Source organism: Histoplasma capsulatum, assembly GCF_000150115.1.
Source record: "Histoplasma capsulatum G186AR genomic scaffold supercont2.10, whole genome shotgun sequence".
Taxonomy (NCBI): Eukaryota; Fungi; Ascomycota; class Eurotiomycetes; order Onygenales; family Ajellomycetaceae; genus Histoplasma; species Histoplasma capsulatum.
In genome coordinates, this window is record NW_025544810.1 from 43,738 (window position 1) to 70,272 (window position 26,535).

A 26,535-nucleotide genomic window follows, 5' to 3' on the forward strand; every position below is an offset into this window, starting at 1 on the left:
ATGACTGGCCAACGAGAATCGAAAGAACGGCTCGGATGGATTGTTGTTGTTGTTGTTGTTGTTGTTGTTGTTGTTGTTGTCATCATCATCAACAACTCCTCCCTGCAGCAGTTCTGCAGAGAAGACTTTTTCAGCCGCATCCCATTCCCAGAACCCACGACTCGCAGACACGCACCAGGAACAAAAACAATAGCAGGGTTTGCAATGATGATTGGAGGATGGGGAAAATGCATCCACCGCCAGATATGCAGCTCCTTCCCCTCCACACTTACCTCGCGACCAACAAAACAGCAAATCGAGCGTCTCACGGGGGTGGGTGGTGTTGGACACAAATAACGCGGTGGACAAGCAATCGAACCAGTTTCTCCTCGATTTCAACCAGTATACAGAGTCGAGAGCTAGATATTGGGCGACGAGATCGAAACCCAACGAAATGGAGCACTGTTGCAGCCCAATCCTGGGCTGTTACCCATACACACCGGCCGTGTGGAAATATCATTGACCCAACCCGTTTGACATCCCCGCTCTCAACGCGAATGTTACCATGAGCTAACAACAGAGTCCGTGTAAAAAAGAACAAGAAATAAGCAAGGAGTTAACAATGGCTGCCCAGATGATTTATTTGACAGATGTTCCAGAAATTCAAGGAGATACAACATGGGAAGATGATTTCTACACTGACTTTTGTATTGCAGTTCGATACTTGAATCTCAGAACAGGTATTTGTTTTATATTTGAGATGGCAGCAAGCACATGTCGTGTGTATTGAGCCCTACCCTCCTTATTCTCTATGCATTAAAGTTTTCGAGCCCTCCCTACGAAACTGGCAATGAAACAAACATCCATCGACGGATAGAGGGGGAGGTACACTTCATACCGAACACTGTCTGAGGCAATATAGCCGTAGAATCTCCTCCACGGATTGCTGAACGTGCAAGCACACTTTGTATTCCCAGCTGGGCCGATATGCTGGTGTTTGAGTGTCTGATTGATGAACTGGTTCAACCCCGCAGGCAGATAGATGTGTGAGGTTTTATGACATTAACACCATGTTTAGGTCACTGTCCATACCTCATAACTGTAAGTAATGGAATGGAATGGATGAAAGGGATGAAGTTGAGTTGGGTGTTTAAAACTAGTACAGGAATTTCGTCCAAGTTGCGCGCATGGATCGTTCAGACAAGTATGGTATCCCGTGCATCGAGAAACCCCATCAAGGCCATATCTCCAGGCAGCAACGCGGTATTGATTCAAACACACTATCTGCATTTCCATGGTCTAACCTCACCCTAGCTGTCCCGACTGAGGCAATGCGCTCAGCCGAAGCTTGGAATGTTTTTGACCCCTTGGAGCATACTCGGAAACTGAAACTAAAACTTCGCGGGCTCCTGAAGTTCTGCCCAATGGGCGCTTAGTTGGTGGGGGTATCAATCTGCTGGTTTCTTATGACCTTCCGTTGTCCCTCTAGAACACAATGCTTCGTCTATCGATGACCTAACTCTGCAATCTATATCCATTGTGGCCGCCAGTGATATGGAGTATTCCGTTGAGCGAGACATCGAGAATTTCTTCGAGAAGACGTCGGCAACTCGCACAGCCTGCGATGACCATGCGAAGCAGCATGTTGGAGGCGATGTCATTCCAGTGGTCGTGCAAGGTCTTGACATCTGACGAATCCAGCATTACGGTTCCCTGGATGAAAACTTCAATGAACTTCTATATAGAGCTAACCGGCACCCAAGGACTTGAAGGTCTATGAGGCGAGGTTATTCTTAGCAATACAGTTGGTGAGATCATCAGGGAAACGTGGCCAAATGTTTGATAGATTCGAAAGAGGTCCGCCCCGCAGCTCATATGCACATGGCCCGTCCATAGTGAGAGCAAAGATATGTCTATATATACAGTAGAGACAGAATATTGGCAGTGAATGCATAGGATAAAAAGTGCTGCAAATTCTCTGATTGTTGAAAAAGATCAGAGCCTAAGCGAACTAGTTCGTTTAGATCTAACTAAAGGCTAAAATCTTATAAATACCTTCAGATGTGCGACCCCACATTATGGATTGGTTCTTTTACAAATGCATTGTGCGGTTGAACTATGGGATCTAACCTCAACTGGGGCATCTGTCCTTAAACAATGCATATTATTGACCAACAGGGACCTGAATTTTTTACAGACCTGGATCATACTCAGGCAAGAGAGCAGAGCGAAACTTCATCTTGAAATTTATGCATCAAGCTTGCTTGTTGCTACGTATTTGCCGTTTTGCTGCACCATTGTTACTATCTTAGGGTTTCAGATAACTAGTTAGTTACATTGGGAATCATGCACACGGTTGACAATCATCTGGACCCCCTGCCTAAAAAGGTGGGAAGCAGCTTAACAGACAGGAATATCACCCAGAGCACCCTGTTCCAGAAAACAGAGGCCTACTTCAAAAACCTCATTGAGCCGGGCTTTGGGAAAATTACCCTGGCATCAGACCCGGTCTCATCACCGGATGGGAAGCTGATTGCCTTTGTCGGCAAAACATGGCGCAAACTGGAAGGTCAGCCCGAGTCCCGCATTTGCTTGATCGAGGCGATTGCCGGGGCTGTGTTGCGCATAGTCGGCGAGGACTCACAGCCCGCACCTTACCAAGATATACAACCCCAATTCTCCCCCGATGGGACACAAATTTCCTTCCTGTCTAACCGGGGGGGAAAGGGTGGATACCGATGTTATTTGCTTCGCGGAAGAAATTTTGGAGAACTAGTTGAGGTATCTGGTATTGAAACCGTCTCTGTCGAGTATGCAAGATGGCATTCAGACAGTGCAAAGTTGCTCCTTGGGATCGCTGGACCCAGAGGGAGTGACGAAGATATCCCTTCCTGGGCACCAGAGATTCAGGCAGACAGCTGTGATGGAACTTTGCGTTCGCTGGTGGTATATGACAGTGTGAAAGAACAGAAGCTTCATGCCATCCAGTTTCCCCAAGCTAGCGTGTGGGAAGCTGGATGGTACGGACCGAGCCATGCTGTTGCTGTTATGTCAGATGGGTTTAGTGAATCAGCGTGGTATTCCTGCCGTGTCTCTGTGCTCGACTTGTTTCGAGGGACTGAACGTATTATATATACTCCGCCGCCACCATGCCAAGTGGGAAGCGTCGTTTCGTCAAAGTCTGGAAAATACGCTGCTTTTACCCAGGCTTTAAGCAATACCCGAGGAAAGGTTGTAGGAATTGTGATGATTGTGGATGTTGACAGTTCCGAAGCATGGCAATTGGACGTGGGGGGTGTGGATGTCACCGATGTGTCTTGGCTGGACGAATCTAGACTTTTCTACACCGGATTGAAAGGCCTTAATATAGTCGTTGGGGAAGTCGACGTGGTTACAAAATCAACTACTGAGCTGTGGACGTCAGAATCAGCAAGCTACGGCGCGGCGCCTATAGCTAGCGGCAGTTTTGCCATCATTACAGGAAGCTGGATGCAATACCCGCAAATTTCTCTAGTAGACAATCGAACGGAAACAGTAATCCACTCTTTTGTGGATTTAGGAAAGATCTGGCTCAAATCTCACTTCGGCGAAGGCAGACCATTGACTTGGCGAACCCTAGATGGGGTAGAAATCCAAGGGTTTCTCCGCCTCCCGACGTTAGGTAGAGCCCCCTATCCACTAATCATGCATTGTCACGGCGGACCTATCTCCTGTTTCAAGAATGAATGGCCGGACATTGATATTAGCGCTTTCCTCACAGCAAATGGGTATGCCGTATTCTGCCCAAATCCCCGTGGTTCGACAGGGCGTGGGCAAGATTTCGTCCGCCAGATATACGGCAACATGGGCGGAGTGGACTGCCAAGACCTGTTGAGCGGGATCGAGCATCTAGTCGAGACCGGGTTGGCAGCCAGGTCGCAGATTGGCGTAACAGGCGGGAGTTACGGGGGGTTCATGACGAACTGGATAGTGACACAAACAGATTTGTTCGCAGCAGGAGTCGCTGTCGCACCTATTTCAGATTGGGTGTCCCTACACGGCACTTCAAACATTCCGAGATGTGACCGCATATTGCTCAACGCTGATCCGTACTGCGTGGGCGGGGAGTATCAAAAGAGGAGCCCGCTGATGTTTGCGGGGAGGTACCGGACGCCTGTGCTACAAATTGCAGGAAAAGATGATCCTTGCACTCCGCCCACACAAGCTATGATGTATCACCGGGCATTGGTGGAAAAGGGGGTGGAGTCAGCCTGCGCACTGTATCCTACTGAAGGCCATCGCGTCCGCAAGTTCCCGGCATACATTGATTATTGTGCGAGATTGCTGGGCTGGTTTGAGCAGCATATGCCTGTGAAAATGTAACCATCAGATAGCTGTTACGATGACGTGTGTGGTTGATCCTGTTATATGAAGACCAAAAATAGTAACTGTATCAACTATGAGAAACTCAAGTCAAATTATAAATGTCAAGAAATTTGCAAAACCTGAACGTCTTTGTCACTTTTTGCAAGATCCAAATTGGAGAGAATGATATTCGGATTGATATTCATATCCAAAAACTGAACTTTAATCTCGCTTATGACCATTCTATTCTTATAAATACTACTATCTTTTCGTGTCAATAATCAAAAATCATTATTAGAATACAATTCAACTTGATATTCAGTAACTTTGTGGCAATATTTTGGAAAATCATCCATTTCAGACAGTTATGAGCCCGATAAGCTACTGTAGCTCTTGAAAACCGAGAGACAGTCCGTTGAGTGATAGCAATGGCCTTCACCCGCATCAGCCGTCGTACTTGCAGTGCTACTATGGCGATAATGCTGGTTCTGCGCTATATTGGATAGCTAGATTCTTCATATCTCGTAGTTGGGTGATAACGCGGTCGATTTCTGTAGAATGGCCTGCAGACAGGTTGGACATGGAGGTAGCTAGCTAGCCAACGACGTAGGCAATATCTGGACGGGTCATTACCGCTGCGTAGATACAAGATCCGATTCTACGCTGATAATAATGAATATCTTCTGGTGAGGCAGTGCGCTGATATGACCCTAACTGGGCACCGGATAGTGGCGTCGTTGCCCTGTGAGGATGAGCAAGATTGTAGGTATCAACCAACTTATCGTTCTTTGAGTCTCCATCCCTGATTGTTTAATCTCATCTCCAATCAAGGTTCAATCAAGGTTCGATCATCTAACCACTTATCTAGGACTCTTTTGGGCGCCTCGCGAAGGTTCTCATTAGTTACCCGTATCTCAAATATAGCCGTATAACCCTCTTAATACAAAGGAAAAAATTGGGCAAAGAAAAAAAAGTAGGTAACATACCTGGGTAGAAGAAGCAACAAGAGGCCAAAGTAGGCATGCTGGGATAGTTTGTCAATTTTGAGAGTTATTATCTGATATTTTCCTGTCCATTATTTCCGCAGACCGGCAATGTTGGTCGATTTGAGGATTGATCGCGGGTTCTAATAGATTTCGGTCGTGCTGAACCTCGGCATCGGGAGCAAGAGGTTCACTTTTTCGATCACCATCACGTTCGCTAACACAATTCTGTCGTTCGGAAACACCAACGCTCTGCGTCTCCTTCTTATGTAGGGCCTAACTGTGTTGGTCGCACCAACTATGATCATCTGCGTTCGCCTTTTTGAATTACGGGTATCCTTTTCAACATATGTGGGGGGGACGATACTAGCGATGCTATGGCGTCCGTTTCGTATGATACTGCTCACGTCAAGCGTCGGCGGAGGGATCCTCGACGACGACGAGTGAATAACAGGAACCCTGTATCTGCCAAACTAGTGCTTGATCATCATATACAAGGAGATGTTGGAATCCTGTCTGATGATTTAGCAGTAGATTTGTTTCCGGGGTCGAGTGCCGAAGGTGTGTGTGTCTACGCTTTCTCGTGCTTCACAAAACACTTGGAGCAAAGCGCTTTGCGCCCGAAATCCCCCCGTAATGTAGCATGGATTTCTTATACTAACGTGCCGCAGCTCTAGCAGAATCACAGGAAGTGCGGTATATTGCCATATCTCCATGGTCGCCACATAATCTCCTTGTGGACGACTTGCTGTGGACCATTATCCCTATGCGCCTCCAATCGGCCACTAAATCGCAATCCTCGCCACTATCTCCTTCGACTGCCAATTTCCCAGCATCTAGCGGCTCAATCCAGTCATTTGTTCAAGCGTTCGAGATGCTTGACCCGACTCGAAATTCGATATCGAGCCAACGAGAAATCGAAATTCATGTGCTAGCCGTGGTCCCGCTGTATCTGGATACTGTCTATGTGACGGTTGAACGCCATCTGCTCAGTACGGTGGATGATATTCAAAATAAGTTTGGTGGGGGCTTCGGCCCCGGAGCACAGGGGAGCAGTGGCCTCTGGGCCAAGAGACGGGGCTCAGAGAAATTCAAAACAAAGCATGACGAAGAGACGAAAGAGACAGCTGCTGGAAGGGAGGAGCGATTAATTGGGGTTATACGCGAGGCAATTTCCATACAGAGGGTATTGCATGCGGGGGACTTGTTACCTCTGCCGCTACCTTCACATCCTATCACTCATGCTACCCCCCCGCCGGCCAAAATTTCCTTCTGTGAGCCGGTGTCTCAAGGCTTAGTTAAACCAACTACTCGAATGGTGCTTGTCGAAACCAAATCTCGTCATGAATCTCGAATATCCAAGGGTCTTCCATCTCCAGGCCAAACGTTATTAAAAGAGGTGGTCGAAGACGAAGGTGATGATACCTCGAACGAGCAGTTTTATTCAGCTGCGGAAGAGAAATCGAACAGCACAAGTATGGAAAGTACATCACCGCCTGACGAATCTGATACAGAAGTTTCACCCCAAAGTGATAGTGATGCTTCTGATGACTCCTTGGATGATATGATCTCATTAACGGCTCCGGAGCTCCCTCCGCAACCTTCCGGAACAATGTCCGCAATGACATCTGTGACCCCACGCCCCGATGGCAAGAGGTTCGATATTCATACACCAGGGTCCATGCTCTCGAGCTTCACGAATGCTACTACGCGCGCAGGAAGAAGTGCTGGGAAGACATTCCGAGCGGAAGGCCTGTTGGCGAGAATACCTAATGAGATCCTACATCCTAAACCACGAGAGTTTGAAGATTCAGACTCCTTTGTGTATGTGGATATTCACACCCTTGCCAAAATCGGTTGCTTCTCAGGAGACTGGGTGAGAATCGAAGCTGCTGAGGAACCTCAGCTCAACATGCTGTCTTCTCTAAAGTTTGATAGCCTAAGCGGGCTTACGGATAATGCCGTTGATGATATAACCTGGAGAGCGGTAAAGGTTTATGGCCTTCCAGGGTTGATATCTCCAAAACCTCGATATTCGATGAATACCTCCTCTACTAGGAGACCTACCATATCGCAGCTGCCATCACATCGGTTTACCCCTACAGCGCTAGTGCCGCCCATATTGTTAAACAATCTAGGAAATCCTAAATACTTAAAGCTTTCCCCGATATCGGTTCATGGGTATCAACAAGCGAGCTCCAGACCTGGGGTACAACTGAAATCGAGTTCACTCAAGATGCCTCCTGTTGCGAAGGAAGTTACACTACTGAAAATTTCCACTCCCCTTTCTATGGATAGGTCTCTCCAGCCCGCTCTATTTGCCGGATTAAAACGTTATTTTGAATCTAAACAACGATTAGTTAAGAGTGGCGACCTCATTGGCATAAGCGTTGATGAAGAGTTAGGGAAAACAATATACTCTTCTACCAAGAGTCCTGATGTTGGTGAAGACGAAGATGTGGCCGTTCAGCTTGGGCTGTCTCCGGATCCTCAATCGAGGTCCCAAAATGGGTTGAGAAAAGTGGGGGTTGCATGGTTTCGTGTTAGTCAAGTTGTCCCTGCCCATGTAGAGGGGTTAGAAAACAGTTCTGATGATGAACGTTGGGGCCGAGTGGCGGTCATTGACACTTCTTCAACAAGAATGGTGCAGGCAGGGAGTGAGATAAGTCCCGTACCTGGAACACTACATAATGGATGGGAGTATTGGTTAGGTGTGAAGCCACTGCCGAAACCGAACAACGAGACAAGAAAGCCACATCTCTTCGTCTCAGCGAAGCCTAAAATATTCGCTCCTTCAGTACAGAAACGTCTTCGGGATCTCATTTCTACATCGACAAGCTCTAGGGCGATCCAGCTCGGCATGAAGCCTGTCGTTGTCTTGCTTACGTCTACTCAGCGGGCCATCGGGAAATCGACCGTTGCATATCGTGCTTGTGCAGAGGTTGGTCTTCATACATTTGCAATCGATTCCTACGATATTCTTGCCGAAGGGGGAGCCAATGGAGGGGATGTGAAGACGGAAGCTTTTCTCAAAGCTAGGGCGGATCGTGCATTCACATGCGGAACACAATGCACTGCCTTGCTAATACAGCATATCGATGTCTTAACAGCTGATAGAATGGTTACAGCAATGAAGGATATCGTGGCAGACGCCAGAGTTATGATCGCCACGACCACAGACATTGAGAAAGTTCCGGAGGGCATCCGAAGTCTTTTCACCCATGAATTTGAAATGGCGGCTCCAGACGAAAAGGAAAGAGAGGGTATCCTACGCAACGTGATCCATGACCAAGGAATCAAAATTTCGGCTGACGTTGATTTGGCCTCTGTGGCAGTAAAAACCGCCGCTCTCGTTGCGGGGGATCTAGTCGATGTCGTTGAGCGTGCAGTCGCCGCTAAATCTCTTCGTCTTCAGAAGTTAGCAGAGGATGCTACGACTTTTGATGAAAGCTTAAAGGTCACTGTGCGAGACGTCCAAACCGCAGGAGGAGATGCTGCTCGATGTGTGACAAAAGAGGACTTCGATGCCGCCGTAGATGCCGCTAGAAAGAATTTTGCGGATGCCATTGGTGCACCAAAGATTCCTAACGTCAGCTGGGATGATGTCGGAGGCCTTACAAATGTCAAGGATGCCGTTATGGAGACCATTCAACTCCCGCTCGAACGGCCAGAGCTTTTTGCAAAAGGAATGAAAAAGAGAAGCGGAATCCTGTTTTATGGACCCCCTGGAACCGGAAAGACTCTTCTCGCCAAAGCTATCGCTACCGAATTCTCCCTCAACTTTTTTTCCGTCAAGGGTCCCGAACTGCTTAATATGTATATCGGAGAGTCTGAAGCAAACGTTCGGCGGGTCTTCCAGCGCGCCCGTGATGCGAGACCTTGTGTGGTATTCTTTGATGAGCTGGACTCAGTCGCACCGAAACGTGGAAACCAAGGCGACAGCGGTGGTGTCATGGATCGTATTGTTTCCCAGCTCCTCGCCGAACTGGACGGGATGAGCGCTGGAGACGAGAATGGCGGAGGCGTTTTCGTAATTGGCGCTACTAATCGGCCCGATCTCCTGGATGCTGCACTCCTCAGGCCTGGTCGGTTCGATAAAATGCTGTACCTCGGCGTGTCGGATACTCATGAGAAACAAGTTACTATTTTGGAAGCCCTCACACGGAAATTCAACCTACATCCAGACCTTTCGCTGCGGCGGATTGCTGAACAACTACCTTTTACTTACACAGGTGCTGATCTGTACGCATTATGCTCGGATGCCATGCTTAAGGCCATCACACGCCAAGCTACTGCTGTGGATGAAAAAATTAAAGCGTTACCCGGCGGTCCAGTCACGACGGCTTATTTCTTCGATCATTTGGCAACACCTGAAGATATAGCCGTCATGGTAACGGAACAAGACTTTATTGCGGCGAAGGCTGAGCTCGTTGCTAGCGTCAGGTATTTCACATCCCATCACCCCCACTACCCTCCCTTCCCCTTCCCCAACTCCATTTTTGGTACAGAGACGTTAACTACAATAACCCCAACAACAGCGCTAAAGAACTTGAACATTTCGAACGAGTTCGCCGAACCTTTGAATCGGTTGACGATGCAAAGAAACCAAAGCCAAACATATCGGCTAGCCCAGAAACGCCCTCTCGCGCCCCTTTAACAATTGGTGAAGCGGCCAATGGGCTTAAGCCCGGTACATCTCCAGAAGACACTCTATCAACCGCACCAACAAACACTACGAACGACAACAAAACGGCAGCTCCATCGACGTTTCCTCATCGAGCCAAGCACGGACATATGAGGATCTCACGGGGAAAGGGCAAAACCAGTATCAGCGGTGCGAAGGTGAAGGGCACCATATTGTCATCCTCCCCTGATCAATACTCGGAGTCTGAGGAGGATGCTATGAGCAGTCCCGTTGGTGATGATAATGTAACCAATTCGAATGGGGCAGCTGCGCGCGGATGGAAAGGGAAGGGGAATGCCAAAGATGCTGTTGTCTGTGACTCGATAATGACAGTCAAGGGTGGTGAAGCAGAGAATGAGGGGAAGGAGGACGAGGACGAATATGTAATTCGGACCGACCACTTGGTCCGGAATGATAAACGGTCATAACCCTTGTTATCCTTGAGGCTGTGAGACCGGGATGTTTTACTCGCTAATCTATTATTGTACTGTACAAATGTATCTATGTATGTACCGATATTGCCTTTTGGTTATGGTGTACAGACATGTGTTGGAGAGCATATTGTTGAGGCCATTTGTTATACAATTAATTTCCTCTGTATTGGCGTTCCTGCTGGGCCGCCCTGGTATTCTCCTGGGGAAACTGGTAGCTCCTTCAAAAATTGAGAATCCGGAGGGTCTAATCTATTATATGGATCTGTAGTTGAGCCCAGCTTCCTACAGAAGTTCACTGCTCCGGCAGTGAGGGACCCCTATTCCGACGATCGTATTATAAACTATAGCCGCCATGTTGCAGCCTCGTTTAATCCCGTTTACATCATTCTGCTGACCACCCCAGCACCCCCCTCTCCCATTCTTTTTCAAATGGCAAAGGATTCAACCCTTCAAAAGCCAATCTTGATGGAGTTTGGCATACTACTACCTATTTCCGGACACTGGTCTTCCAAATGCATAAAATCGTCATATAACCTCCTTCCCCCCTTCCACGTATCCCCCAAACGTTTTTTCCTCTACGTTCTCAGACCTCACCACGCAATATTGAAAACACTTCCTCCGAGTATATACACCTGGTTTGCCTTACCTATCAGCATTCAGGATGTTCGGAAACTCGACTAAATCTTCTACCATATTAAATTTTCATTTTTTTGTTTCGGTTTTTGTTTCGGTTTTTGTTTCGGTTTTTATTTCTGTTTCTTTTGACATTTCACACATCTACAGGTATACAGTTGGTGCGACCCAGATACTTGATATTTGAATAATTGCATTGAGATAAGTAGGCTTGCATTGCTTCCTAACTTACTCCACACATACGGGCAATATATTTATATATATGTAGTTTCTTCCCACTAATGAATGTATGTACCTGGCATCTAGCCAGCCTGACAAACGCAAATCACCAACCAGTGCGTTTAGTCTGAGGACACAGTTCCTTTCGATATTCCCCATCGTCCCGGATCCGCTCAAGCTCCTCCTTAAATCCAGGTGGCAATTCATCCACCTCGTCAGGGTATTGCAACAAAAACTTGGCGTAATCCTGCAGTTGGCTCCGAGTCCACTCGATAGCAGCATCGTGGAACTCATCATAAAAGTCCTTATGGACCTGTTGGAAGGAGGTACCGGATTCCTTCATCTTCGCATCATTGTCCGCAATTCCTCTAATTTAAAGAGTGAGTATGAAACCGTTTACATGAACGGGAGGAGGATGTATTAGGGTGCAGGGGAATGTTACTTACAGCACTTCTTCAATCCCTAGGATGGATTTTTTCAAAGCCTCTTGGGCAGCTGGATGCGCGTAGTATTTGCACGTTGCGGAAATGCGCGCTAGCTCACATACAAATCTGCCGTGGCTGTTGATTACTTTTCTTCGACCTTCCACACCGTCGCGGCCTGCGATAAGAGTTTTCTTCGCAAACATCTACAAGAAAGTCAGTCAGTTCCTTGAATTATATTCCCCGCGTTGAAAAATCCGTCTAGTTTTTGCTCACTAGGTATTTCAGATTGTTTAATCTCTGCTGAATAATGGCCATGCGAGGTTCGTATGCAGTGTTCACAGTGCCTAAATGTTGCGCCAATGCTTCCACATATGATTCTTTCGCGGGTGCGCCCCCCGGAGCCGGGTAAGTTGGATTCAGCTTATCCCAAAATCTCAAAATAGCAGGATGACAAGGTTTGTCCGCGGAGCCGGCTAATTTCTTTTGGAGAAAGTCCAAGTAATCCCGGACCCAGTTGGCCTCATACACATGTTCAGCTGTATTGCAGAACGTTAGCTGGAAGAACTCTTCAAGTATGTTGAAAAAGGGGGATCATGGCGGCTGCCACTTACAGGCCCATTTCTCCTGGTCAAGTAGACCGGTCTGGTCCACGATGGCCCGTTGTTCGAGAGGTTCGGTTATCACAGTGATATTGGCATTTGGCCAGCAGTCTTCTGAAGCTTCACCGCAGGGAATGTTTGGTACAAAAATCGGTACTGCAGTATTCTTTGCTAGTTCTATTGGACTTGGATATTTTAGAATCTGGACAGCCTTCTTCTTATCGCACTTCAACGGAATGGGCTCTCTTCCTGTGTCTGGATCTTGACGTGGAGATAGCGCAGGAGACAGTGTCCGGGGGATCCGTGCTCTGCGTCCGCGGACGTAATGACCCGGGTCATCGTCATCGTCCTCATCGTCCTCTTCCTTCTTTCCGCCGAGGCAATACCCTGGGGCTACATCATCGAAGCCGAGACATACTTGCGGGAAAACAAAAATATCTGGTTTCTCATAAATGTCCACATCGAAGAGAGTTTTCCTATGACCATCGATTTCTTCCCAGCCTTCCAGATCTAGATCGACACCTACCATAACATCAAGTTTGATTCCAAATATATTCGCCTCGTTGGGGCAGAAACCGGCGGTATCTTGGACACATATCAGTAAATCAGGCCTATCGCAGTGAAAAGGGCGAAATTACCGAAACCAGCGCCCAATTTGGCTGTCACCTGCGGGACTTTGAGTGCAAGATCCACTCCAAATCCGTTGTCATCTTTACAGCTGTTGTCAGTTCAGATTGGTCTCAGATGGCAACAAGGGGATCTCACCAAAAACTGTGACGCTAACTGACAATGCGACCTCAGTGTAAACTGATGCCTCCGCGTCAACTTGAGCTTGTACTCGAAGAGGTTGTGTTTCAATCACCGGAGCCCATCCAGAAACCTCCACAGAATCCTCAGCCAAAAGATCTAATTTTGCGATAGCGCTATCTGGAATACGGGCACTAATTCCAGCTGTTGCGGAAGCGGTTCCTGAGATATAGCTAATTTCATATCCGGCATTCAGTTGAATTCGTGGACCAAACTCAAAGATACCAGGTATGTTCCATCCTGAGATAGGAATTTCAACCAAATTTATCTCCTGAGAAGGTTTGACGAAACGACGGAAATCGAGATGAGCGTCAAACAGCAACTCCAGCTCAACGTTTACTGCAACTCCCTCAGGTTTGACGGAAATTTCAAATTTGTCTATATCAAAGCCGCCCCAGCCGAGGCTTGCTTCAACATGACCAGCAAAGACTAAAGCGCCTTGGGTACCGCAATCATTGCAGTTGGCGGTAAGGTTACCTTTGAGAGGGCCTTTGTTGACCTCCCAACCGAAAATTCGGGTTGGCAGTGTCACTCCAATACCGAGCCTGAATTTCTCGTCGAGATCTGGAATGATATCGCGTTTGACAAGACCTTTCGACCCAAGAATGACTTCACCAAAATCCAAGGTATAGGTTTGCATAACCTTTTTCCATGTGCTCTTAGTAGCTTCCAGGCGAACTCTTTGGTTTTTATCGTCAAATATAACACGGCGTGCAACCCAGGGTTGTTGTTCTCTGTCCTTTCCGCATTTCTTGGAGTTGGGGATTACAACGAAAGTATTCATATCGTTGAAGTTAACCCAGTCCCAATAAATCTTGATGGCAGAATAGACAAAGGGATGAATAAAATCGAAAGACATGTCCTTGGCATTGCAGCTCGCTGACCGGATTAGGAGGTCAATCTTATCCAAAGAAATGATCCGCTCAGTTGCCTTGGACCAAGACACCATGCTAACGACTACGGCCTTGGATCCCGGTTCTTCACCGATGAATTAGCAGAGCATAGTAAAAAAATTCAAAGAGAGAAACCTACTATCAGTTGAAGCCCAAAAGAATTCCTCCTTGTCAACAGGTTTTATGGCTTCTTCAGCGGCAGCTTGATTGACTGCTCTTCCCGAGAGCTGTGGCTCTGACGTTCCGTCCCATAGATAGCGAGGAAGCGGCTGCAACTCCGGCCTGGAAATTGCAGCCACAAGCTGCACCAGCAGCCATAACGTAGCAATAATGTGCGGGAATTGAGCCATAATTCCCTGGCAGTGGAAACAACTTTAAGGGTATGACAATGTCAACGAATGACTAGATATACCTCTTCTCGACAGCGAGAACATGAGAGGAAGGGTTTCCAGTCAGACAAGCGAATCCAAGAAGGCGGAACTTGGGGCTTTTATGCTTGGGGGGGCCCATACTAATTCTCACCATTGATGATTGCCGGATATTAGAGGACCTGTTATATGAGAACAGGAGATATTATTGTTGCATTCCGTTATCCCCTCATCGGGAACTCATCTCAATGCGTCACCGTGCTCTCCAAAGAGGTGGGGGCGATTTCCATGCAGGCATCTATGTGACAGCATACCAGATATTGGGTTACAGGTGCATGAAACTCCATACGGGGATTTAGTATCTTGAAAGCACTCATTACCCAATGCACCCCTGAATAATCGAAAAGTTTGAGAACGGTTGAAAAACAAGAGATCACACCCAGGAGGCTAAAAACTCGGGACCAGATTTTGGTATCAAGGGAATAGTGCATCGGAGCCGCATATCCACTTTGCAGAGTGATGGAAACGGGTTCGGATCACCACAAACCCAGAGGAATAGAGAAATAATCACTACTGGGAAGTTATCCCTGATAGCGTAGAATACGGATCCCTGTCCATTGGAAATCATCCGCGCTTGCGAACATTTAGGATGGGGTTCAGTCGTGGTGATGTAGGCCTAGCTATTCTGGCTGCTTCAATAGGACTTTGAACTCGAGCTTTCGCCTAACTTTCGCCTGACTTTCGCCTATTTATAGGCCTATTAGCCATACACCCAACAATCCCGTTACTCAATTCCACCGTTTCACGGATATAGCTATTGCAAATAGCGGGAGTAAGTCCCCAGAGTTTGTGCACCACAAATGAAGAACTCTGGGATTCCGAGTGGACATCTAAATTGCAGGAAACAAGTGGGGATGTGTAAGCCCTGACATCCTCGTATGTGAAGCCATACAAACAAACAAATTTGGCAAGCAAGGAATCCCACCGGTGATTCATCAGAAATACACGCTTGAGCCAGCACAATATCATGCATTCTTGATATTGAAATACGGGGAAATTTTAACAACCTTATGGAATCGCAGCGGTACTTCTCCGACAGAAGCATGACAACGTAGTGTAATTGGTCCATGTAACGTCCGTGCCGTATGGTAGCTCGGTTGGAACAATGAAACAGGGGCTGCTCAGACGGGAGGATTCATATTCTGTAAAGGGAGCAACTGAGATATGTTGCATCTCATCAAGCAGGGCAGCGAAGAATTTCAGAAATCATGCATATGGCAGCCGACTCGGACAGGTCAAAACGACCAGTGAGAGGCAATGGAACATGGTAGATGAGCCCATTGCTACCTAAGAACTCAGGCCAAGGAGATGAACAGGTAAAGTGGAATTCGTATTGTTATTTTCAGCAATGGGTCAAGATACTCACTCATTGTATAGTGGCAAAACACGGGATGCTTCATTTGTTCCTTTTTCATTTTGCTGAAGAAGCTGAGGACCTGGGTCCGAGCCGGGCCGAGATATAGAGGAAGATGGGCCGGGATAAGTGACAAGGCTCAACAATTAGGGTCCGGGCAATGCGCGGTTCTAATGTCGCACACTCTTGTACCGATCCCAGGAACTGTGAGAATTTCTAGAGTGATTTTGGAGGTGAACTTGAACAGGCAAGGCTTGCCGGACAATCGCCAAATGTGACCACTCCATGAACAACAACTGCGCCCGCCCTGCTTTATTCATGAGGCCATAAATCAAACAAAATCCGAGGCCTTGAGGCTCAAAACTTCCACAGGTAGCTGCATTACAGGGTTGATCCACGGTGCCCAGTCTATATCAGCCAGCATTGAAATCTCGAGCGGGTTCTGTTCCCTTGAGTAATTTCCCCGCTCGAGACCTGATGGATATAGCTCGTGATAGCGGATCTCTTTACGTATTTGCTAGTGGCATTTCCCACGGCCAGCCGTCGGAGACACCGTCTGGATGACATGAGGCATATCATTGGAGAGAACTTGTGCGAACTGCATGGAGGATGAAATTAAGTATCCATTGTTGAGAGAATTTTCCATGGTTCCTGCTTGGCCGTTGAAATGTTCAAAGCTGAGCCACTGTGCAATCGGCACACGCCTTGGCATGCGATAGGATCCTCCAAGGAACATGTCGGCACATGCAGACCTGCGGGAATGGTCCAAACCTGAACAATTAGACTCAATTAGTTAGCTACCACATATGAGAAATATCTAAAGCGAAGCCTCGTATATCAACTCCACCAAGCCAGGGCCAGCATGGAATCTCTGGCCGAGAGGAGAAACACTTTCGAGGACTTTCCAGGTCCACAATGGCCCTTCATTACACAGATGTTCGTTTTTCCATTGCAAATCCTCGAATTACGGGAAGGCCGGACTGGTTCGAGAAATAGTTCTCTACGGAAAGAGAAAGGTCTGCGTCTACCAAAACTCCACCGATTGAGCGGGCAAAGCTGAAGGTAGGTGAGGATCCCGTCGAGTGATTCCGCCTTTGGGAAGCATGGTTTTGGACTGGCAGCTGTCTGCCTATGTCATACTGGCAAAAAGTATGCTAAATTCATGTTGCCCACGTTAAGGATTGGGCCTTTTGGTGAGGTGGTAAAAACTCGTCTTGTTTTGATTCACTGTTCCCGGCAATTGTCCTCATGGTGGTCTCTAGGGCACGGTAATGGTGACAAGGGGTAAGGGGACTAGACCTTCCCCCCTGTAATCTCCCAAGCTTCACAGCATTTCCGGCCGAGCTGTCGGCAGTGAGAAGCTACTTTCATCATAGTGCCGGAGATCTTGCCATGAGTTTCTTGTACCTCTCTGTCTCTGGCCAAACCAAAGCATTGACACCGATCCAATCAAAACATGTCGCTTCCGTTAACGAAGTGCCAGGGGAACTTATAATGCATGGCATTCCAGTTCCCGTTTTATCGTTCGCGGGGAGGTAAGTACTACTAAGTGCGAAGTAGAATGAACCTATCATTGAAGGTGATGGATGAACTGGAAGAACAGGACGTGAAGAACATTGTTCAATTAAAGTGCTGCCGTTTGACATAGACCGACGAGAGAAAAGCAGAATGAACTTATAATTATTGCCCTGTAACTGATGGTTGATCAATGATCCAAAGTTGTAGGGAGTATTCCATGTTCTGCACGTTGATGCATCCCTAAGAACTCAACAATGCCACTCATTCAATTGCTTCACCTCGCACTTGCAATGAAGGCTCATTAATTACCAATTAAACTGACTATGCTGAACTCTTGGAAAACTGTCAAATTTTTATTTTTATTTTTACTTTTTTGTTTATTTATTTATCCTCTTTCTATATAAATTTTTATTGAATCCTCTGTCTCTCAGCGATTTTCTGCTATCATATACGCTGCGTAAGAGTCTGTTAACTATTATCGTTAGTATGAAGGCGTGGAGAGCTCAGGGCCGTCAGTGGACGTTGTCAAAAGTAATGTCTCGCACTATTATATATTGGTTAGAAGACAATCTACACAATATCATAATCTTTCCATCGACATCAAATTATTTAGTGTGATGCATAGAAACTTCGTATAAATTTAGAATCTGGGACATTCGGGCGGAAAATTTTTGATCCAGTAGCCTGTTCCAAGCTTCTCAACAGGTGATATCATCGGCAAAAACTTGGAAGGCAATGAATGATGCACTATTTCTGGTCCGATCAGGATATCAAAATAGTTAACACCTATTGGCCTTTTTTTTACTTCTGTTTTCTACTGTGATTCCTGCTTGTGCTAAAGTTGGTGAACATAAGTTCAAAGCTGCATTGCCCCAACTCATTCCAGTCGGGTACTATACGCTGGTGAGCCGCCTTGGGCCCAACTTCAACCTCACTTTCCAAGCTCTTTCGACGTGGGCAATTGATTAAAAAATTATGCGACTCATTTAAAGACAGAGTGGATGTGACGTGATATAGCCGTCATTTCTCATCAATGTTTTCGCAATTCTCTTTTTCAGTCCCCTCTATCCAAGATCTTTTCACCTCCCTCTCCACAGATGGCGACGCCATTAAAATACATTCCGTCGAGATCCATGATGTCGAGACGGCAAAGCAAAAGCCCGCTCGGGCACTGAAACACCTACTGAAGTTGAACCATGTCAATTATTCGATTCTATACCATAACGACCGCTTCCATAATCATATGCCGCATGTAAGATACTCTGGAGGCTTATTGACATGTGTTGGTTCTATGAGCCTATTTCTAATTGCTAATTTTACTGCCAGTTGCTGTCTTCAGCGTATTTGTTTGGAAGCGATGCCACCCACCTGAGCCGTCTTTACGAAATGGAGGAAAAGGTGCTGGAGCCGTGGCGGGATTCTCCTGAAGAGATTGCGGTAGACGATTGGAGGGAATATTTGGGGAAACCAGAGTACGTGTATAGGGTTACCCTTTTCCTTCTTCTTCTTCTTCTTCTTTCTTTTCTTTTCTCGATCATCCTTTTGTTTATGGGTATAAACTGACTGCCACAGATATCAGAGAGCGTATCTCGATTTTTTCGAGGACGAGCTCGTTCATCACTCTTATGATTGGAGAAAGGTTGTTGAAATGTATCTTTATTCTGGGGGTAGACCGTTGATAAATAATGTTGTTGCAGGCCGTAAGTAGATGTAACATGATTTGTGCATGATTTTATCGTAGGTTAGTTAACCTTGGAAATCTTGAGCAGTTGGACACCCGCTCATCCATTTGGGCTATGCATACGAAATGTCGAGTCGAGACGTAGCTATTGAAAGTCTCGCAATGACGGCAACATGCTACAACTATCTACATAAATATATTGACGACCATTCCTACCTGGAAACACCACCCACATACCAAACCTCTTCATCCCTGGAGATATTACATAAGATCCGCACGGACAAACGTTTCGACAACCTCTTCGAAGAGCCTGGAGGCGATAACCTTGAAATCGTCTTCAAAGATCACGAGGACGCAATTCTTGAACACTGGCGCGCGTGGGCCATCACCCCAGACCCCGTCAAACAGCTTGAGGTTTCCCAAAAAGACGCAGCGGCCATATTTGTCGCCGCAGACACCGAAAAGCACGACTTTTTCCTCGTCCACCTACTTACCACTAGCCACGCAATACGAATTCTATTACCATTCGTCCCAAGCAGATTCCACGTATCTCTTGTCCGCCAGTGGTGGCTGATCGTCGTGGGAGTTTACGTCGCACAGTTACGACCCAAAATAGAGCCTGACGCCATTCGATACTATGACGTAAAGGGGCGGAACTGGGACTGGATCGGTGGCCAGGCCATCAACGGTAAGTGGGCGGAAGAGACTCATTTTATCAAGGCACTTCGGGCGCTGAAGGAGGCTGCGAAGACGTGGGGCGATAGCGATGAATACTATATCAAAGCCGCAGTTAAGCTCGTTGACGATTTCAAGGGTTTTGGAGGTTTTGGTGAACAGGCAGCCTAAGTTGCACGGTAACGATTTTACTATATGGGCTTCAGCTTATCAAATTGTCTGTGTCTTCCATTCAAGTTGATGAACCACAAATGGCTTTGGCTTTTTCAAGATTGAGGGGCAATTGGTTAGAAAGTTGTCCCGACGTGCATTCCATAGTTATGTATAAATTGTCTAGTTAGCCTAACACTTCTTGGATGTAGTCGACCTAAATTTTGCACTGTTTGCATTACTTGGCATGAGATCTTCAATCCGTCACCTAGCCTGGTGAGATGCATGATGAGCACAAATCATTAACTAATTCCAAAAATTTGCTTTTCCCACACGCGCCTCTCCCGGAGGCATCCAACTATGCCATCCAGAACGGAATCTGGACCGCTTCTTTATGCGGAATTGCTACCAAATATCCGTCAGATAACATTGCATGTGTCTTTGCCCGCTTCCTCGCGTTTAGCTCAGAGTTCCATCACATCCGATACTCCAGGGGATCTTGTCCGAGGCAATTTCTCTCTTTCTCTTTTGCCGTCCCGCGACGCTGTTTCTCTCTACAGCTCGCACACTGTACATACACTACCCCTACCGGCATGCGTCTCAGAATCAGCGCACACAATTCTCTCCACAAAGCTGACGCCAAACCCTCCTGGTGCTGGACATGGCGAACTGCTGTTCCGACTGCCAGTCGATGTTGAGGCGGGCCTCCCAGGAGCCTCCCAACCGGCAAATGGTCAGCCTGGCCATGGAAGCAATGAAGTCCAGGTTCCATGGACGGCCAAGGATATGTGCGCTGAATCCCGCGTTCGATGCCAACGGTGCAAGAACACTCTTTTCACTCCGTCGGATAAAGGAAAGGTTACGTGGAAAGACCTACCTAGTACGGACTGGGCTGAAATGATGGATTTATGGCATTGCCATAAACCTGATACGCATGCTGATGATCATGGCGACGCAGCGGTTGGTACCGTATTGCATACCCACGATGAAAATGAAACCGTTAAAGGGTATGGTGCTTCCAACCAAGTTGTTTGTACCTCTGGGACAGTTTTGATTGACGTTTTGTCCTTTGTCATGGCTGAGGGCGATTGCCAGGGACTACAAAAATCGGTAAGTGGGGTTTTTTTTTTTTTTTTAAATGGTCTTTGCAACTCATAAAACCCTTGCCTCTTCGCCGCCTCTATTCATTCGAGGAGGTCCAATTAGTTGTATACCGCTGCATTTGATAGTTATTTTCTATTATTTTCTATTACCTGCTACGGTTCCTTGCTTTTTATCGCGTAATATCGCCTCATCTTCGGGCTGCAAAGAAGGAGACGAGATTGCTAGATCCCAAATCCCACGATCTTGTTTCCGATACAACTGCCCAATATCAACTATCGACGAGAAGAAAATTGCTGGGAATCCCCGCAAGGGATTCCGCGCCTCCGATTACCTGGTACTTTCCCCAACCGCAGCCCAATCCATCATGATGAAGGAAGCTAGGAAATGGGAGAATAGAGGGCCAAATCAAGTGCAGGATATTGAAGAGAGAAACCTCATCAGCTCTTGATTTTTCGGAATTAGGGGTTGGTAGATGGATTCCCTCTCCCTAAACCTGATGGAACCTTTGATTCATTCCCTTTTCTGTATCCTCCCTCGCTGTGGACATAGGCTTGGCTGGAGATGTATTCACAAGCGACTAGGAAGAGAGGAGGAATAGTCGAAACATGAAAATTTCTATAGCCTGAGATGTATTTCACCGCGAAATTTGAATACTTCACCTGGATTCTTCATGCCATTTTTTGTTTCTTTGAGCCCAGAAAAACGCAAGAGATGTCCGGTAGTAGTATTCGCTCCGAGGTTTTGTGGGATTCGCGGGATATGATCTGAGGTACACGCCCGCAGGAGCGGATGTTAGTATCATTGCAAAGCCTGGAAACTTATATATGTGGATCTCTCACCTCAATGGATCTTATACCTCCGATGTATCTCGTGAAAATTGTAATGGCTAACATTCGTCCCTTTTCAATTCTCCAATTTATTATGCCGTCTCTTCGTTGTGCTTTATAACAAAAAGAGTACCCTCCTTCCACCAACTTAGCATGAAACCTTCCCTCCACATGTAAATCATACGATTAACGGCGCATAACTAACATGAAAATGGTGGACCCCTCCAGATCCTCCCACTGTCTTCTACCTCTCGACACATTGGAAACGGGAATCAGCCGGCTAATGAGACTAAATTCCAACCAGTGGTCGATTTGTCGTGTTCCCGCTGCAGCGCTGTAGTAGGAGAAGAGCACAAGGCTTTTTCTGGCTTGAGACTATACAAAGCAAACGTTTCCCTCTTGCGGAAACCCAAGGACGGCATCAATTCTGACCATGATGTGTGGGAGACGTACCCAGTAGACATGATCGTGGGAACCCAGTTGCTGGATCTGGTTGAGAGAGTTGGAGCGAGGAGATTTGCTGTTCACAGTGCAGAATATACAGATACGAGCAGTCGAGATAACAAAATAGGATTGCTGGTGAGTTTACTCGCATACCCTCACCTTCTCATCTTACCTTCGCCAGTTGTGAATTCGCTCAACTTGATTTCCAAAGACAATTTGCACATGAATCGAGACCTCAACGATCCGCTAATTCATTCAAATACGTAGCTATGGGTGTTCAATCCGGATCTTCGCTATTCCAGTTTGCTCCTGGACTCTACTACTGATAAAGTCGCATCGATTACTTCCCAGCGGGCTATGAAAATACTGTACCAAGAAGTCCAAGATGTCCAGTCGATGCTAAATCCAGCGCAAGGCGTACCGTCACCAGCTGCGCTGGAAGAAGTAAGCCTTCCACCCAATATTTATGACGGCGTCAAACAGACTCTCGAGAGGACCAGTGAAGCTCTTCCCATCTCTGCACGTCAGTTTCGGGAGTGGAGAGTAGGATTGTTCTCTCGGTTTGAGGAAATAAAATCATCAGCTCGCGTCTAGTGCGACCTGCTGAGCTTTCGAGGAGACTCCTAGACAACTGAGGCACAGTACAAGAAGCGCCACGCAATTTCTGAAACCTTACGGTGACCAGCCCCATACTAAGAAAAGCCATGCCATGTTGAGTAAAACCCTCTGTGCTTGGTCCTGTCCGTCTCTATATACATTTTGTTCCTATTTCTTTCTTCTCTCCGTCCTGCTGCCGCCAAAACGATGATCACGACTTGTGTCTGTTGTTAGGCCTCGTTCTCCGTCCTGGCCCTATATTATCTCCGTATAGTTCCGCATTGAAGTGAATTACATTGTTAAATTGCCATATCGGCCCTGTATCTTCATTTAACTTTCTCATTGATATGGACAACGATGACAGTTCCAACATTGAATGTCCTGACGTTGAAGACTCGGACGCCGGGATTCCCTTCGTGGGCCCTAACGACAGCAGCACCAACTATGCTTATTGTATGGGTCTCTCGGGCAACGACCCCCTTATGACCAGCGTGGCCGGCTATCATGCCCAGAATGATAGGGGATACGAAGCAGACAATGATTTGCCTGCTCCAACATTGGCACCTGGTCATACTCCCGTTCCCACTTCATCCCTGATGCAAATCAATGCCACTATTCCGATTGCTGTCGGAGGAACTTCGTCTCTTGCTTTCGATTCCAGAAGTTATGCAAATCGTGGCAAATCATATCATTAACGGGGAAGCCCTTTGCCTTTTTTGCGCCGCCCCATTCTTGACAGACAAAGCTTGAATGCTTAACTTTTGCCACAGTCGGATTCAAATTGGGACCGCAGAATGATACCGCTGTCTCTGGCTCTTGAAAATTATACAATTCCTCTAGGCGACCACGGCGCCCGGAAGAGATCACGAACAGCCTCCTGTAGCCCAGTTCCTGAATAATTTTCGACTTGAGTGCCTATAAAAAAAGATTTTATGCCAGTGATAGCACCTTCTACACTCTTGCTTAGACCCGAAATTATGGCAGTGAGGTATCGAAATTTGTTAGGTCTCGTCTCAGTTTCATTGGTATTGCCATTTGCGGAAGAGGCTCAGTTATCTATAAGAGGAGCAATAGTGGGATCGCAGGTTGCCTGCGTCATTATATTTAATCGTATCTGACTTTCATATATATAATACTGCAAAACACAAACTCTCACCTATGTGAACAGTACTTTATCATGAACTTACCACCCTCCCTAATGTCGCCCGGAATCAAACTCAATACACATGCCTATGCCATGCTCTAGGGTTTATGGGTGCTTCTAGGCAGTTCCTCCATTGCGTTCTTTTGGGTTTCAATTACACAGGGCAAAGACTGCTACTGGAGACGAGCAGCTAGCAGCGGCGATGCTTGATTAGCCTGGCAGGGAGCTTGAGGTATGAAACACCTAAGCTAATTCCACGTACTTTTTATATCCTGTTTTCTTTATTCCATTTCAGTGATGAGGTAGTTATCACTATCCAACCTGCCCTAACTTGCGAAGGCTAGCTTTCCCACTAACTTAGTTATCTGAGGACCGTCAGGCTAACTTTCGAATAAATGAACTCCAGGCGTTCAGCTGGGAAATTTTTATCTCATTGCCGTTCTGATGGGAGGTTGCAAGAATGCTCTTTTTTTATTTACTTCCGGCATCCTGATCCCTCTGCAAAATATTGTTCGTGGCATTTGGTCTAATCGGAGTACTCCATCTCAATTTTGTGCCGTTGTGATCGTCGGAGGCGTGTCCAGTCCGCGAGCCTCCAGGGCAATCTTGCTCTACAAGACCCAGGGCCGAGGGTCAGCGTTTTGAGTATTCTGTTCCATTGTCGGAATTGAGTCTTCACGTCCCTATTGGCCAGTGTCGGTACCCAGCACGGCAGAGATTTCAACTTTTTAGGCCCTTATTATGAAGGGACCGCCGCTCGCTTTTCTGCTACGTAGCTTCCTGTACTTTTTCTTTGTCAGGATTCGCCTTTTCGTTTATAATATGGTTACGCAGAATATTTGTTGTTGATTCATCTGATATTCATTAACCTTTGGCTACATGCAACTGATGGAGAGCATGGAAGCCATACAAACAACCTGTATTCTTTCAACACTCTCCATCTACACCTACGCATGCTCCCCTAGCATACATACGCTTCTGACACCTTAGGTATTGGAAATGAGAGGTTGGTGATATGGAATCCTATATTTCAGCCGAGAACTCTTCCTCTTCTTTATCTGACTACCTAACGGTTTCTATTGTGTTTTTCCTTGCAACAATGGCAATATGGGACTCATCATTTCAAATACTATGCAAATAAAAGGAAACCCCGGAAACCTGGTTTCTTCAGCCCAAGGTATCTTGTTTAATAAAGGCGTTGAACCCCATGCCACAGCCGCTCGTTTGGCCCTATTTGACCAACAATATGTCAACACCAACATATGATCTTTGTGCAGCCTCAAAATCGATTAGGCATACCAGGCCAATCCCATCAACACTCTGTTCCGCAGACATGGCAATCCTTCCCCGGAATAACCCACGTTTCCTTACCCTCCTTCGCGCACGTTGGGCATCTGACACCGGGCATCTTGAACGAATGTCATCAGCTGGCGTAATAGTGACCAATTGTCTGTCGCTATGAGTCTCACCGGTGACATCTCATTTCCTACGGGTGCTACGCCAGGCGACACTAGAGACATGACGGGTTTGGAAATCCTCAGACGCATCGTCGAGATTTTGAAACTTTGCTACTTCCTGCGAATGCACCATCGTTAATAGAACAACATTTGGAAGACAGGTTCGAGTGGATGACTGTTCTAAAAGAATCATCTTACTATGGCAGTGAGAAAACAATTTACGAGTATCAATGTCGATGTATTCAAGTGTTTGGATTCAGAACAATTTTGGTCGCTCGCTTCACGAGTTATTTCAGTGCAATTTAAGGGGGGATTGACGTCTTATTTATGAAGCATCAAGAGATTTGCAACTCCGCTGAAGTCTATACGATCTCCATGATCGACGATACGTCATAGAGGAACTGTCACATGGACAGATAACCTTCATTCAGATCCGGGGCCCTCTTGAAGCAAATGCAAGAACTTGTGGATCCGCAACTTAAGACGTCAATCCAGTAACAACGCATCTCGACGCAACCAGCTTGATTCGACACACGAGTGTATCGAGGATAAACCAATGATCACTGTTTCCTTTGGCTCTGGTGAGATGGAAACCTACCTACACAATCACAATTTCCAGCATTCACTTAAAAATAGCTTCACTCCGGGTGGGGACTGCTCCAGTGGGGGACTTCTCCAGTGGTTCCTGCTATGCGCTGAATGAGTTCAACTTACATTGGAAGTTAAATTGTGTTTAGTTCCGTGCTAAGTTGTATGTTCACCGGACATCTCACTGACGAAGGCAAAAGTTTCCCCGGCCAATTAACAAAAGTCAGCGTGATTGGCCAATAATGCCCATTCTTCTTGAAGAAGTTCATTGTGCTCAAGGGACTCCAACTAGGATGGCGTATTTCCCCAGATGTTTGGGTTATCGATAGATGTGGAGCATGACCGGACAGGTGCTGTTTTCTCGTCAACCAGCACAAACGTCGACAGAAGTCCGTTACACCGCCTACCTGCATACTGTCAACGTTGTAATTCGTCGAACACCACCCCACCTCGCAGTACACCAATACAAAATTTTGAATGATAAGATTGGTCGGGTTGACGCCATACAAAATGTCGAATTTATATGGAAAATCTGCGATAATCCGTCTCTAGGAACGAAACGTGAATG

General features: G+C 46.7%; 9 protein-coding genes across 9 annotated transcripts; 6 read left to right on the forward strand and 3 right to left on the reverse strand.

Moving 5' to 3' along the window:
- HCBG_06661 (uncharacterized protein) lies at nucleotides 1–336 on the forward strand (the record flags this gene model as incomplete). Its single annotated transcript, XM_045433710.1, has 1 exon — nucleotides 1–336. The coding sequence occupies one exon, from the start codon at nucleotides 1–3 to the stop codon at nucleotides 334–336; it is 336 nt and encodes a 111-aa protein (XP_045285191.1).
- A 265-nt stretch (nucleotides 337–601) lies between these two features.
- HCBG_06662 (uncharacterized protein) lies at nucleotides 602–1,671 on the forward strand (the record flags this gene model as incomplete). Its single annotated transcript, XM_045433711.1, has 3 exons — nucleotides 602–719; nucleotides 1,058–1,183; nucleotides 1,469–1,671. 3 exons carry the CDS (start codon nucleotides 602–604, stop codon nucleotides 1,669–1,671), a joined length of 447 nt encoding a protein of 148 aa, XP_045285192.1.
- Nucleotides 1,672–2,325: 654 nt separating this feature from the next.
- On the forward strand, nucleotides 2,326–4,341 carry HCBG_06663 (prolyl endopeptidase; the record flags this gene model as incomplete). The annotated part of the gene is made up of 1 exon (XM_045433712.1): nucleotides 2,326–4,341. The coding sequence occupies one exon, from the start codon at nucleotides 2,326–2,328 to the stop codon at nucleotides 4,339–4,341; it is 2,016 nt and encodes a 671-aa protein (XP_045285193.1).
- Nucleotides 4,342–5,683: 1,342 nt separating this feature from the next.
- Nucleotides 5,684–10,669, forward strand: HCBG_06664 (peroxisomal biogenesis factor 6; the record flags this gene model as incomplete). The annotated part of the gene is made up of 3 exons (XM_045433713.1): nucleotides 5,684–5,867; nucleotides 5,978–9,749; nucleotides 9,845–10,669. The coding sequence occupies 3 exons, from the start codon at nucleotides 5,684–5,686 to the stop codon at nucleotides 10,416–10,418; spliced, it is 4,530 nt and encodes a 1,509-aa protein (XP_045285194.1).
- Nucleotides 10,670–11,382: 713 nt separating this feature from the next.
- Nucleotides 11,383–14,350, reverse strand: HCBG_06665 (uncharacterized protein; the record flags this gene model as incomplete). The annotated part of the gene is made up of 6 exons (XM_045433714.1): nucleotides 11,383–11,644; nucleotides 11,723–11,904; nucleotides 11,975–12,237; nucleotides 12,313–12,885; nucleotides 13,066–14,085; nucleotides 14,140–14,350. 6 exons carry the CDS (start codon nucleotides 14,348–14,350, stop codon nucleotides 11,383–11,385), a joined length of 2,511 nt encoding a protein of 836 aa, XP_045285195.1.
- Nucleotides 14,351–16,299: 1,949 nt separating this feature from the next.
- Nucleotides 16,300–16,709, reverse strand: HCBG_06666 (uncharacterized protein; the record flags this gene model as incomplete). The annotated part of the gene is made up of 2 exons (XM_045433715.1): nucleotides 16,300–16,553; nucleotides 16,625–16,709. The coding sequence occupies 2 exons, from the start codon at nucleotides 16,707–16,709 to the stop codon at nucleotides 16,300–16,302; spliced, it is 339 nt and encodes a 112-aa protein (XP_045285196.1).
- A 465-nt stretch (nucleotides 16,710–17,174) lies between these two features.
- Nucleotides 17,175–20,053, forward strand: HCBG_06667 (MGS207 protein; the record flags this gene model as incomplete). The annotated part of the gene is made up of 7 exons (XM_045433716.1): nucleotides 17,175–17,317; nucleotides 17,786–17,811; nucleotides 18,156–18,203; nucleotides 18,359–18,552; nucleotides 18,627–18,772; nucleotides 18,873–19,000; nucleotides 19,070–20,053. 7 exons carry the CDS (start codon nucleotides 17,175–17,177, stop codon nucleotides 19,825–19,827), a joined length of 1,443 nt encoding a protein of 480 aa, XP_045285197.1.
- Nucleotides 20,054–20,166: 113 nt separating this feature from the next.
- Nucleotides 20,167–23,598, forward strand: HCBG_06668 (uncharacterized protein; the record flags this gene model as incomplete). Its single annotated transcript, XM_045433717.1, has 8 exons — nucleotides 20,167–20,916; nucleotides 21,197–21,319; nucleotides 21,622–21,648; nucleotides 21,966–22,316; nucleotides 22,449–22,704; nucleotides 23,013–23,064; nucleotides 23,143–23,441; nucleotides 23,549–23,598. The coding sequence occupies 8 exons, from the start codon at nucleotides 20,167–20,169 to the stop codon at nucleotides 23,596–23,598; spliced, it is 1,908 nt and encodes a 635-aa protein (XP_045285198.1).
- An 850-nt stretch (nucleotides 23,599–24,448) lies between these two features.
- HCBG_06669 (uncharacterized protein) lies at nucleotides 24,449–25,442 on the reverse strand (the record flags this gene model as incomplete). Its single annotated transcript, XM_045433718.1, has 2 exons — nucleotides 24,449–24,605; nucleotides 25,294–25,442. The coding sequence occupies 2 exons, from the start codon at nucleotides 25,440–25,442 to the stop codon at nucleotides 24,449–24,451; spliced, it is 306 nt and encodes a 101-aa protein (XP_045285199.1).
- Nucleotides 25,443–26,535: the final 1,093 nt, after the last annotated feature.